At 47.9% G+C, this 14,711-nt stretch overlaps 1 protein-coding gene across 4 annotated transcripts in view; it reads right to left on the reverse strand.

The window, feature by feature from the left end:
• LOC138527188 (zinc finger protein 567-like) overlaps positions 1-14,711 on the reverse strand; it is a 285,058-nt gene that overhangs the window by 101,543 nt on the left and 168,804 nt on the right. For all 4 annotated transcript variants that reach the window (XM_069638297.1, XM_069638298.1, XM_069638296.1 and 1 more), the window contains exons 3-4: positions 8,881-8,991; positions 7,272-7,382 (exon numbers count right to left, since the gene is read on the reverse strand). In XM_069638297.1, the coding sequence (XP_069494398.1) occupies positions 7,272-7,382; positions 8,881-8,991 (222 nt within the window). The remainder of the gene's footprint in view (positions 1-7,271; positions 7,383-8,880; positions 8,992-14,711) is intronic.

Genomic DNA, 14,711 nt, shown 5'->3' on the forward strand with positions numbered 1-14,711 from the left:
TGGTGTTGGGCTCATGGACCCTTGAACAATCCTGTATATATTGTTATTTTTTGGGAGGTACATTTTTTTACTTTCATATTGTTTACACCATGTCGTAATGGTTTTTCTTTCATTTCATACTACATGTGTTTACTTTGGACAAAATCTATTGATTTTTCTATCCTTTGTTTTTTGGTTTCTCATTTTTGTTCCCGGACATGGACCTTTTATTTGCTTTGCCAGATAGTTGTATTAGTTTACTTGATTTTTTTTTTAATACATTTTTATATTATCTTACACTTGTGTCATTTTTTCTTTGGTTTCTTACATGTCATGATATGGGTTTTGACATTCACTTGCACCCATTGTGTATGTGTGTGTGGCGGACATGTGTTCTTTTGCATACTTGCCTTTGGGGTTGTGTCATGTGATTGCAATCACTATGTGGGTGCATGCAATCCTTGCCTGGGTGTTTGTGCTGGGTATGCTGGCCATTACTGCCATTATTGTGTATCGTCAGGACCAGGGGCCAGGGGGACATGGGTGGGGGCCTGGTGGAGGGTGCCCCTGGTGGATGGGGGGTTGGGGGTGGTGGGAGACATGGGTTGGACATGGGTGGGGGCGTGCTGGCAGGTTCCCCACAGTGCTGGGGGTGGGGGTGGTGGGAGACATGGGTGGGGGCCTGGTGGAGGGTGTCTCTGGTGGATGGGGGGTTGGGGGTGGTGGGAGACATGGGTGGGGGCCTGGTGGAGGGTGTCCCTGGTGGATGGGGGGTGGGGGTGGTGGGAGACATGGGTTGGACATGGGTGGGGGCCTGCTGGCAGGTTCCCCACAGTGCTGGGGGTGGGGGTGGTGGGAGACATGGGGGGGGGCCTGGTGGAGGGTGTCCCTGGTGGATGGGGGGTGGGGGTGGTGGGAGACATGGGTTGGACATGGGTGGGGGCCTGCTGGCAGGTTCCCCACAGTGCTGGGGGTGGGGGTGGTGGGAGACATGGGTGGGGGCCTGGTGGAGGGTGTCCCTGGTGGATGGGGGGTGGGGGGTGGTGGGAGACATGGGTGGGGGCCTGGTGGAGGGTGTCCCTGGTGGATGGGGGTTGGGGGTGGTGGGAGACATGGGTTGGACATGGGTGGGGGCCTGCTGGCAGGTTCCCCACAGTGCTGGGGGTGGGGGTGGTGGGAGACATGGGTGGGGGCCTGGTGGAGGGTGCCCCTGGTGGATGGGGGGTTGGGGGTGGTGGGAGACATGGGTTGGACATGGGTGGGGGCCTGCTGGCAGGTTCCCCACAGTGCTGGGGGTGGGGGTGGTGGGAGACATGGGTGGGGGCCTGGTGGAGGGTGTCCCTGGTGGATGGGGGGTTGGGGGTGGTGGGAGACATGGGTGGGGGCCTGGTGGAGGGTGTCCCTGGTGGATGGGGGGTGGGGGTGGTGGGAGACATGGGTGGGGGCCTGGTGGAGGGTGTCCCTGGTGGATGGGGGGTTGGGGGTGGTGGGAGACATGGGTGGGGGCCTGGCGGAGGGTGCCCCTGGTGGATGGGGGGTTGGGGGTGGTGGGAGACATGGGTTGGACATGGGTGGGGGCCTGCTGGCAGGTTCCCCACAGTGCTGGGGGTGGGGGTGGTGGGAGACATGGGTGGGGGCCTGGTGGAGGGTGCCCCTGGTGGATGGGGGGTTGGGGGTGGTGGGAGACATGGGTTGGACATGGGTGGGGGCGTGCTGGCAGGTTCCCCACAGTGCTGGGGGTGGGGGTGGTGGGAGACATGGGTGGGGGCCTGGTGGAGGGTGTCCCTGGTGGATGGGGGTTGGGGGTGGTGGGAGACATGGGTGGGGGCCTGGTGGAGGGTGTCCCTGGTGGATGGGGGGTGGGGGTGGTGGGAGACATGGGTGGGGGCCTGGTGGAGGGTGTCCCTGGTGGATGGGGGGTTGGGGGTGGTGGGAGACATGGGTGGGGGCCTGGTGGAGGGTGTCCCTGGTGGATGGGGGGTGGGGGTGGTGGGAGACATGGGTGGGGGCCTGGTGGAGGGTGTCCCTGGTGGATGGGGGGTTGGGGGTGGTGGGAGACATGGGTGGGGGCCTGGTGGAGGGTGCCCCTGGTGGATGGGGGGTTGGGGGTGGTGGGAGACATGGGTTGGACATGGGTGGGGGCGTGCTGGCAGGTTCCCCACAGTGCTGGGGGTGGGGGTGGTGGGAGACATGGGTGGGGGCCTGGTGGAGGGTGTCCCTGGTGGATGGGGGGTTGGGGGTGGTGGGAGACATGGGTGGGGGCCTGGTGGAGGGTGTCCCTGGTGGATGGGGGGTTGGGGGTGGTGGGAGACATGGGTTGGACATGGGTGGGGGCCTGCTGGCAGGTTCCCCACAGTGCTGGGGGTGGGGGTGGTGGGAGACATGGGTGGGGGCCTGGTGGAGGGTGTCCCTGGTGGATGGGGGGTTGGGGGTGGTGGGAGACATGGGTTGGACATGGGTGGGGGCCTGCTGGCAGGTTCCCCACAGTGCTGGGGGTGGGGGTGGTGGGAGACATGGGTGGGGGCCTGGTGGAGGGTGTCCCTGGTGGATGGGGGGTGGGGGTGGTGGGAGACATGAGCAGGTGTGCAGGGTAGTTCCCTGTGGTGTGTGCTGCCTGCAGGGGCCGTGGAGGGTGTACAGGTAATGCCTGGGAGCACACAGCCAATTCGCGTGTGGAACTTCACGCGCACCCCTGGAATCCACGTAGCCGGCCATATCGCGTGTGGAACTTCCCGCGCACCCCTGGAATCCACGTACCCGGCCATATCGCGTGTGGAACTTCCCGCGCACCCCTGCAATCCACGTACCCGGCCATATCGCGTGTGGAACTTCCCGCGCACCCCTGGAATCCACGTAGCCGGCCATATCGCGTGTGGAACTTCCCGCGCACCCCTGGAATCCACGTAGCCGGCCATATCGCGTGTGCAACTTCCCGCGCACCCCTGAAATCCACGTACCCTGCCATATCGTGTGTGGAACTTCACGCGCACCCCTGCAATCCACGTAGCCGGCCATATCGCGTGTGGAACTTCCCGCGCACCCCTGATATCCACGTAGCCGGCCATTTCGCGTGTGGAACTTCCCGCGCACCCCTGAAATCCACGTAGCCGGCCTTTTCGCGTGTGCAACTTCCCGCGCACCCCTGAAATCCACGTACCCTGCCATATCGCGTGTGGAACTTCACGCGCACCCCTGGAATCCACGTAGCCGGCCATATCGCGTGTGGAACTTCCCGCGCACCCCTGCAATCCACGTACCCTGCCATATCGCGTGTGGAACTTCCCGCGCACCCCTGAAATCCACGTAGCCGGCCTTTTCGCGTGTGCAACTTCCCACGCACCCCTGAAATCCACGTACCCTGCCATATCGCGTGTGGAACTTCCCGCGCACCCCTGGAATCCACGTAGCCGGCCATATCGCGTGTGGAACTTCCCGCGCACCCCTGGAATCCACGTAGCCGGCCATATCGCGTGTGCAACTTCCCGCGCACCCCTGGAATCCACGTAGCCGGCCATTTCGCGTGTGGAACTTCCCGCGCACCCCTGAAATCCACGTACCCTGCCATATCGCGTGTGGAACTTCCCGCGCACCCCTGGAATCCACGTAGCCGGCCATATCGCGTGTGCAACTTCCCGCGCACCCCTGAAATCCACGTAGCCGGCCTTTTCGCGTGTGCAACTTCCCGCGCACCCCTGGAATCCACGTACCCTGCCATATCGCGTGTGGAACTTCCCGCGCACCCCTGCAATCCACGTAGCCGGCCATTTCGCGTGTGGAACTTCCCGCGCACCCCTGTAATCCACGTACCCTGCCATATCGCGTGTGGAACTTCCCGCGCACCCCTGAAATCCACGTACCCGGCCATATCGCGTGTGCAACTTACCGCGCACCCCGGTATGCACGCACACGTTTATTTTTTCTCTCTGCGCGTGTCTGTGTTTGTGGGTACCCCTTTGTACGTCTTTTGTCCTGGAGGGCCACAGTATTGGACATTGATCATGTCTGTATATAGGTGCTATTTGTTGGCGCACCTTTTAGCGCACATTTCTTGCAGGCGCAGAGACGCTACCGCCTGCTTTCTTGTGGCGGTCGTGTTTGTGCCTGTTTGTGCCTGCGCGCTGCTTTGAGCGTGCGCTTTTTTGCCCTATTCTATTCCATGAATACGTGTTGTATGCGAGCGTGTGGGCGTTCCGCGCACTTGCCTCCTAAACTTTCCCCGTGCCGCCCACATTCTTCCCCATTCCGAGTGTTGTGCCCCATTTTATTCCCCATTCCGAGTGTCCCGCCCTGTGTCCCGCCTACTTTAGAGCTGTGCGCTGCGCTCGGAGTGATGGCGCAGTGGCCGTGGCGCACGACGTTGGTTGACCTGTGCGCCGGCCTGCGCCGCGCGTTTTTTCCGCGCACGTCCTCTGCTTTTCTTGCGCAGGGACTTCCATGAATCGACGTGCGCTGGTTTCCCTGCGCTTTGCGCTGATTTTCGGCGCAGCGCACGTATTGGCCCCTCTGCGCCGGGATTTTCGGCGCACATTTATTCCATGAATCGGCCTGTCACTCTGTTTTACTTGGAGCGCTTGCACGGGGATGTACCTACGCTTTACCCTTACATTTGCAATGGTGGCACAAGGTTAAGTGCCACCCATCCCTGTAATCGGCAGCATCAAGTACCCGCACAAATATTATAAGTCAATAAGCAATTACCCTCTATAGGATCAGCGCGGCTATACGGTCTGTCAACCAATCGCACGTGCTCACCCAAATGCCTTATGAAAATAGCCTTAGATAAGATGATACAATAGCTCAGTCAATTTAAAATATGCAGCGGAGTAACCTGCAAGTCGCGCATTTTAATTTCAATAATCTGGTGGGTTAATGAACCTGCTGCAAAGATCAGTGTAGAACCTGCAGGTTACAGGTTCAAATGGCAGTTAGTCCGGAAGTATGTGTGCCCGCTTCAGAGCTATTTACGTAACCTGCAAATTGTACATTTCAATCCCAGTAAAGTGTCTCAGATGCAGAGCTGTGTGCGGAAATTGCAGGTCACAGGTTCCAACTACACAGATCACAATCCTATTTTAATGAGTCCTTTGGGTTATGTGCCTACTGTAAAGATCAATTTCCTTCCAGCAGGACACTGGTCCCTACCCAAGAATATTAACTACTCATGGACTTGTCTGCTACTGAGATCAATGTGTGATATGCAGATCACAGATCAAAATCCCACCAGGCTCAACCTCAACGTTCATGCTGCTACGGTGGTCAAAGTAAGTTCCTTTGAAAAGGGTAACAGTAAAACCTGTCGCAGTATTTGGAAACCCAAGAGTTTGAGCACTTTATAAAAAAAAAAAATGAATATTTGAGTTTGACCTAAAATAGTCTTTTTTTGGAGTTTCCCCAACTTGGGAGCGTAACAAAGTCCCATGCCTAACGGGGGCAGCGTTCGGAGGTCCTCTTATAGCTACTGCTAACATGCCATGTGCGGGAGGCAGGAGCTCTTCACACTGCCACCTCAGACGCTCCTGGCCCTTTTTTAGTATTCCATGGGATGACAAAATATGAGCAACAGATGCCAAGGTGAAGGTTTATCACTGCCACAGGACAGAGTGAAAGAGATGTGTAAATGGTGAGAAGGATGAATACATTAAGGCGGAGTCCTATCTAGTCCCTAGATGCTAGGTTCTGCACAAGCTATTGTTATAGCAATAACATCTCCGGGAGCAGGCGTAAAGTGCCCAAGTTATAGGCCCAGGTTAAGCAAAGGTCTTAACCCTGGACCCCAGTGACATTACCAGGTAGATCCAGCCCCCGTGGGTGTTATTGCTATTAGCACCCTGGGGCTGAGATCCGAGGTGCTAAAAGCAAGTTCATTAAATAAAAAAAAACTGCTATGCAGCATGTATGCAGATCGCAGTGGAGCCATCAAAGAAATGGAAGACGGGCTCTGCGCAGTTCTAGGACTGGCTGGAGGCAGAGCGTGATGGAGCCGGTGAGCAAATGACAGCGGTGAAGGAAAGTGCAGGGCAGGGGAAGGGTTAGGAGAGAAGATTTAGGAGGGAGTGGGTTGGCAGTAGGAGATTTCGGAGAGAGCAGGTAGTGGGGGAACCTGCAATCGCACCACGACATGGCAGAGTGGAGGGCACTTGAGTTGAAAAGTAACAGCCACAGGATAGAACGTGGGCTTGGATCATAAGATTCAGCCAACGTTCAATGTGACCTGATTGGCTGGCCCCTTCTCCCCAGGTGCTAATAAGTAATCCGTTGATCTAAGATAAGACCAAGGTTTAACATTAAAGGAAGCACATTTATGGACCCTGAAGAAAAGGGCTTCCTACACCATCTTAAGTACAGAATAACAAAGACCCGGATACATAACGCCTTGAAATGATCGCCAATGAAGAAAAAACTACAGAAGTAGTAAGAAGGCTTAAAGAGCCCCCATGCCCAGATTTTTCTTTTGAAAGATCTCCTTACATTTTCCAGATATCGGTGCCACGGATTTAACAGACATCAATTGTGTGGACAGTTTTTTAGAGGCGCCTCGCCTAGCTATCCTGGAAGTGCAAGGGTCTTGTTTAGGGCAAGTTGTGGACACAATAGATTTATCCCACCAAAGCCCATTGCGATAAAGGTGAGCAAAGGTCCATTATTATGCAACTTAGCAGGACATCAGAGGGTTATGTTAGCAAACACAGCTTTAAGACATCGTCAGTGAAGTATAGCTCTATGATCTGATCTTTTTTTGTAGTCAACTCTTTATTAACTTTGTACAGAACATCATGGTTACAATAAGAAAAGCAACAGAGGTGCTCCAATAGAAGATAATCACAATTAGAGCAGAAAATAAACACAGCAAATTAAGTTACCAGTTCGAACAGGGCTAGGCTGTGTCCTTGACCCAACAGAGATTCTCTAGGTTTCCAACATTTCTTGAATGATTTGTTACCGTGATAATTTGCTGCCACAGAAGAAGGCCGCGCTCAGTGCAACGCGCCACTAGGGTGTATCATGAAGTTGAGTTGTGGCATGCTAATAGGTACTGATGTTGTCCAAGGAATTTTGATAATATCTCGAAAACGAGTCTTTCCTTGCCCTTCTGTTTCAGTACCACCATCTTGATTATAGAGTTTGTGAGTGGGCGGTTACATGAAGAGTGATTGCAGATTATTACCTGCAAAGTTATGACAAGTTCTCACCTTAGCATAACACTAGAACTCATAACATGCAAGATTAATGGTGTAAAACACCTTTTCAGATGATCAGCAATATCATAAGCACCTTCAGAACATCTAACTCACCTTTGCTGGAGCAGATTTCAGCTTCCTTCAAGGCATATTTATCTTCACAAGGCAAATGGTCCTCTTGCTTAATTCGAAATACAAGGTCAGGATGAACAGACGGATCACAAGCTGTGCAGAAAACAGACATGGGTTACACAAATGTCTTCTGCTAAAGGTGTGCTCATACACAGAAGTAGGATTTTAATGGGCTTTAATTGATATAAATGGTGAAATGTGTATTTTTTTAATGTGTCAGTTAAACATTTTCCAAAGAGCTCCGGTAATGGTACTGGAGAGTATTTTCAGGTTATTGGTCTGGCTAATACCCTTCTAAACTATCGCTTGTTAATTGTCCAAGACACCCGATAAAGAAAATAAAATTCCTGCTCCACTACGGGCCGCGTAATAAGCCGGTAGCACTGGCACTTCGAGGTCCATATTCCCTGCGATTAAGCGGTCACATTGCTTTTGAATTAATAAAAGTTACTTCCATACATAATGAGTGACTTACTTAGTAAGCAATTATTAGAAAGACTCTGTGGGGCTCCTGCTGCTCCAGTACAGAATTTGACGGAGGGGACCTGGTATGTCTGCACTTAGATGTAGCCAGGTCTCTGCCGCCAAAATGTCATCATTGCATGGTGGAGTGCAAATGTGCAGGGCCAAAGGCGGTGTACATGCATGCGTACCTCCTTTTACCCTGCACTTTTGCCCTCTGCCCTGAAAAGTGAGTAAACGCTGACTGGCATGATTGCATGTGAAGCAGCGTTTACTTTTAATTGTGAATCCTGCTTACAATTCAAGCGTGTTGGATAGTGTTTAATTGTAAATGCTCGCACGGCAGGCAGCGTCTACAATGTATCCCTATCGGGGCGACTGCTTTCTGCTGTGCATAAAGCAAGTGGTCCCCACAGGGATCTCCAGCATTGGCCCCTGCATGACAATCCATGCTGGCGCAAATGCTAGAGCTTTTGTTCGCAAGTTGCGTTCCGCCCCACCTCTCCACCATATAAATGACTGAAAATGAGCGTGCAATGGAAGGCCTGAAAACCTTACAAAAGGCTTTTATGGCTTCCATCTACATTACGGGTCATTGGAACATGTGATCCTGTATGTTTATTGATTAGATTGCGCACTCGTTCCCCTCTAAAGAGCCATCTTGGTGCAGGAATGAAGTTGTACAAGCAATGACATATTACTCAGTAAAGGTCAATGAAAGAGACAGAAAACCGAATCAAAGTAAATGTCCAAGGCAGCAGGAAGTGGGAGCCCTGTAATCATAGCTGGAAAAATGACAAATGTGCACAAAGAAATCCATATTTATGATCTTAAAAGGATCGATGTGAAAATCTTGAATGGAAAATGTTAAATGTCAAAATGCTGAATATCTTTTACATGGAAAATACTACACTTTTGAAACATATGGAATAGTAAAGAAAATAGACATGTACATTTTTTTTTTAAAATAAAGGTAAATAATAAAACAAACTGCTATATAACTAGAGAGGGGGACGCTTTTTGATGAATCAATATGTTTCTTTCTACATTTAAGTCTGTACAAACAAAACAGTTTTTGCTTAAGACTATCCACAGGACCCCAAGACATTCAAAGAACATTTCTTCTTACATGAGGTGGTATCATTAGGGACTGGCTTTGCTGGCTCGGCTGAATCCCAGATGCAAGCATCTTCTTTTCTGGTAATCCGGAGTAAAACCTTAGTGTTGAGAATTGGATAACCTGCACAAATCAAATGGAGTTACTAATTATATACATGTATACAGTCTACATTTGGCCAGTGGGGCACTGAGACGCTATAAAAAAAGTACTCAAAAATACCTACAAACATTTAGGAGCTCATTTGTACGAGCCGTAAACAGAATGTGTAATAGCCTTGCATAAGGCTATTATGCATTTTCTTTACGTCACAGCCCATTTTCAGTAATTTGTATGGCGGAGAGGAGGGGTGAATCGTAATTTACGATTCCGCCACCACTTTCTCTCTTCCATACAAACACTACAGCATTTGCGCTGGCTTGGATTTTCATGCCAGTGCAAATGCTGTGGATTCCTATGGAGTCTGCCTGCTTTTTACACCAGCAAAAAGCCGACGGACGCCATAGGAATCCAGTGTAAACATTGCCTGCCATGTAGACAAGGCAGGCAGCGTTTCCTTCATTTTCAGGGCAGAGTGCAAAAGGGCAGTGCACAATAGTGCATGCTGCCTTTTTCCGCTCCCCTTTTGCACTCTGCAGTGAAAATTAGCAACATTTGACGGTGGGAACCTGGCTTTGCTAAAGTGCAAACATAACACGTTCCCGCTGCTAAATTACATGAAGACGTGAACATGAGCTCCTTGGAGTTTAGTAAAATGTATAACACAATGGTACAAAATATTATTTTGAAAAAATATGAGAAAACATACATATTCTATAGGAGCAGTACAAGACGCATGACTGGTCAAAAAGCCTTGCATTTGAATAGATGTAGTGCCTTATATAATAGAACATCTAAAATGGCCACTCTTTGCCTGTTGGTATATCATGGTATGCAGTTTAGTTGTTTTTTTGATTGCATGACTAACCAAACATATATTATACTTCATGTTACTGCTCGTAGTTCACTTTCTGCTACACCATATATACTTTTTGAGCGATTACCTGGGGCATGGCTCGTATACGTGTGGGGTGGGGAGGCTTTCTCCAGTGTAGTGAATCTTTGTATGATTTAATCATTGTGTAACTATTTTCACGATGCACAAAAATGAATTTAAAAGAAATGTAATGAAATAATGGAAGATCGATAAAGGCTGCTACTTTATTCTGGCAGAACGCACAATAGAACAGCACCTCTTTTTTTCTATGCACCTACAGGTCAATAATATCAATTTGGAAAATCCATTTAGCTGTATATGTCAGTAGATTGGGGCTAAGCGTAGAGAACGATTCATGACCTTACTAAAAGTTCATGACTTAGCTAGGAAAAGTTACGTTGGCCAAAAGATTTGCTATGCATAGCACACTGTCCATCTGTGATATGCAACTTTTCTTTCCTCCAAATAATGTTATATAAAGCATACCTTACTAAATAATACATTTTACAAACGTCTCACCAGAAAAGCTTTCTGAACGGTCTTTGTCTGTTCCCTTAAATCAAGAACACCATACCAATTTATGGAGTGATAGTAGGATCGGATTTCTGAATTCAAATAGTTCAATGAGTAAGTAGTAGCTGTCTGGGCAGACCCAAAACACAGGATTCTAAACCAGCACCAATTCCTGTGGAGACCAACGCATTTAAAACTGTGCTTCTTTCATTCTTGCCCTTGATCTTTTCCACAATTTTTCCGAATACAATTTGATGACTTATATGTACGCTTAAGGAAAGAGAATGTAGATAAGTGTTTACCTGTCCTCTACACACACAGGATCACAATGAAGGGGATTTTATTCTAATATTAGGACATTTTTGTCTAGTGCTCAGATTATCCGACAAGGCCAGTTGATAGAACAAAGTGGGTTTAGTAGATTAAGAATGAGATGTAGAGAAGCAGAAGGGTACGTCATTGATAGAACCTGCCCTCTCACCTCTGACATATTGGATGAAGAGCAAGAGGACACTGTGCGTGACACCAGGTATCATTCCAAGACATCATTGAGTATATGAGAGACGTTATGCACTCAGACAACCGTACCGAATGTACCCACGAACTGAAGTGGTATCAGGAAATCTGCAGACATCACTGCATATCAAAGAGCTGCAAAGGAAATCTGGGATCTATGTGATTTTAATAAATTAAAAAAGAAAGAATGACATGTTAACGAAAGAAAAACAATGCTTCCTGTTTCCCCATGTTTAAAACCTTACCGCATCCCCCTCCCTACCAAATGTAACCTCTTACCCCAACCCCACATATATACATTTTAAAGATTTGTTAAAATGTAATTCTTTATTTTTCATTCATTAAAATTACTGGATACTAAAATCTGACAGGTGCAAAGTGATGTCATAAGGAGAAGACACGATGAGGCACTGAAACGATAGATGGATACTTAAAGAATGAAGATGTAACTAAAGACACAAGAGTAAGCCTACATACACATGCGAAGAAACCCTATATACACAGAAGATAAGTAACCAGATGTGTAGTAAATGTATATATGCAGAAACGCAAAGTAGATGAGTCGCATAGAAGCTTGCTGCTGTAGAAAATATAAAACGGGTAAAGCGGCCGTGTTGAAAAGATGGACGTCGGCTCTGAATAATAGTAAGCAAAAAGCTCGAAGGAGAGAGACCAAGGCTACAGAGCTGACAGACACTCAAAGTGAATTTATGCATGAACAAAGAATAGCTGTTGGCCAGAGATCAAGGAAGCCACCACAAGAAGCAATTGCAGAGTACAAAGGGAGTCAACGAGGATAAGCAAAATGTGCAGGACATATTTCTCTTAGATTAAGTAAATGAGCGAACATTTGTGAATGCCAAGTATTGAACAATTAAAGAAGCAGAAAACATATGTGAGACGGAGCAACCAAGTCTCATGACACCTAGGATAATTGAATCACATAGCACTAAATAGAAAGGCGAGATGGACAAAATCATGGTCTGTTCACGCGTGTTATAGACCAGAAAACAAGATCTATTCAAAGAAGCTAACGATGTACCTTAACTCCCCTTAAAGTTCCAGAGAAGAGAACCAGCAAGGTCAAGTACAAAGAAGAAGACTTGGCTGATGAGAGTTGCAGTTGTCTGACACTATTCTCTGCACCGTGGGTTCGTTTTGCTTACATGCTGCTAACAAGTCGAATGTCCAAGGTTGGGAGAGAATGTCAACTAATCATGAGAGACTATGCAATGGTGAACATACAGTGTTGCAGGGGCCAATCCGCTGCTGTAATTCTGCTATACTCTGTATTATACGCAGATAGAGGGAAGTTCAAGGCATGCCTACCATAAGAGGCATCCAATGATGTTACTAACACTTATAGAAACTATAACCAGATATGTTCCCCTAACCAATCCCTACGTCTGATAGGTTTTATTATTTGCCATGTTGGGTGACGTCATAACTGATGCACATCGAGGTATAACGCCTTTGTGTAACTGAAATGCAATCAAGAGTGGGTGAACTACGATTTGTTGTTCGCCAGGTTTCCCTACTTATATTGAACTAATAACAAAGTAGTATGTTGCCATAGTCTTTGAGTTTGTCCGGTTATTTGGGTCCGAGAGCATTTATTATGGTAATCCCATTCTGCACAGAGAGGTGGTGGAGAGTGAAGGTAAAGAGGTTTCAGTGAAGGAGGATCAGAAATCAACCTACTGCATTACATATCAGTCACCACTTTAATACAGGTTCCGTAGGGAGGATGGAATTGGCACATTTTAAATAATCTGAAAAATGTCCTCCAGTCAGATTTATGTAAAAAGGGAATGAAACAGAGCTCCATGGGGAGACACCCACCAAAAAGTACTCTGGGCTGCAGATGCCCAACATTTCCTTTAGAGGCAGTACTTAGGCATCTCGTTTGTGTGCTAGTAGCATGGTAACACGTTAGTAAGGTAACCAGGTTCCAGGTCAAGCCCCGCCGAAAGGGAAAGGAGACTGAAGTGAATTAAAGCATCGGAAGCAGGCAGTACAAGTGCTTCCTAGATGCAGATGTACAGTTGCAGCATTTTAGACCAAATATGTTATGTTACATGTCTTATACTACATCCATTACCACTGTTACTTATTATTTATTTATTAATAAAAATCACAGGCAAAGCAGTTCATTTTTGGCACACAAACGCTTACAGAATTTGCCACTGATAACGGAGAGCGGAAAACATGGGTCCTTTACAATGGGGTAAGAGAATGTGACTTGAAGACCAGATGTTGCAGGGAAAAGTGGAAATATAAACCAGGGACGAGGACAGGACAGAATGACATGGGAACGGGATGGTGGAGAAAGTCCTGAATTAAGGATGGACGGGTTATGGAAAAGTGCTGTAGGGTTGCCCGTGAAAGGTAGGGAGAGAGGAAAACAAGGTGATGCAGTAGTGTAGAGTGCTAGGAAGCAGGCTCTTTAGCAAGAAGGATTGGTCTTATGGTGCCGGGGCTTGTCTGGACAATGGCATATTCTGCCTGTGCCCGGGGTAACCAAACCTTGGCCTGTGGAAGAATGGAAAAGGGAAAGGAAGGGAAAAGTGGGAGTAAGGATAGGAAAACAAGCTAACAATTGTAAAGATACAAAAGGGTGAGGGAGAGGCAATGTGATTGTTCTAGTAGGGGTACATATGTAATCATTGGCAGTGGACGAGATGGAATGCTGATCAGAAAGAAAGGAAATGGAACTTCTTGTGATACCAGTTAGCAGTTTTCAGTACTTGGAAGGTGGTACCAGAATCAGTCTAACAGTGGTTGTGTGATGGACCCGAGACGTTCTCAGGCTTGCCCCTTGAGGTATGTATGCTTGATTCCCAATTAAACTTTTTAAGTGACAACTGCCAATCCCCAGGGAATTAGTCGGGGACTGCCATGCCAACTGTCAGATGTGATAGAGACAAGAGTTAGCTTTGTAAGTGTAAATGAGGGGAGCACACCCTCAGCCTCACACAGAACATGAAAGGCCCAATGCACGAGAAAGGTAACATCCTGTTAAGAAAGGAAGAAGGCATACTATGGCAAAAGGGAAAATGCACACAGTTGCACTGTGAACAACTCTGAATCTAACAACGTGTATATAATACCCAAGTCTTGTGTATATATGTAAAACCCAGGAACGTCAATAAGGTAAAACAGTATTACCAATATAGGAAAAGGGATGTGGGGTAAACACTTAGGACCTCCTTATGACTGAAAGGAAAGTCGGCAAACTCTTTACCCACTATGCTCTTACAGATACTGACAGCGCTAAACCCACGTAGCGGGCAAGCAAGGACAGATTCTGTGAACTGACAATCTGTAGAATACTGAATAAGGAAATTATAAACAGTACTCACGAGGACCGGAAAGACCACTTGAATGTCAGTAATTTCACGAACCCTGTAGATCAAACAGGGACCCAGAAGGCTGTAAAAGCAAAGGGTTAAAGATAACAAAATACATAAACCCTAGTAAAAGGCAAGTCTGAATTGTGATAATAAATCGTGAGGAAAACTAAAAGGGGAGCACTCTGGAACTTGTAACAACAAACCCACACCTAATAATCAATGGAAAATGAATGCAGAAGTGCAATGGATAAATCGTGAGGAAAACTAAAAGGGGAACACTCTGGAACTTGTAACAACAAACCCACACCTAATAATCAATGGAAAATGAATGCAGAAGTGCAATGGAAAAATCGTGAGGAAAACTAAAAGGGGAACACTCTGGAACTTGTAACAACAAACCCACACCTAATAATCAATGGAAAATGAATGCAGAAGTGCAATGGAAAACATGGAGTGGAATCTCAATAAGTTGGATCAGGAGCAGG

This window comes from Ambystoma mexicanum, chromosome 1q, assembly GCF_040938575.1.
Source record: "Ambystoma mexicanum isolate Mex_15411 chromosome 1q, UKY_AmexF1_1, whole genome shotgun sequence".
Classification (NCBI taxonomy): Eukaryota; Metazoa; Chordata; class Amphibia; order Caudata; family Ambystomatidae; genus Ambystoma; species Ambystoma mexicanum.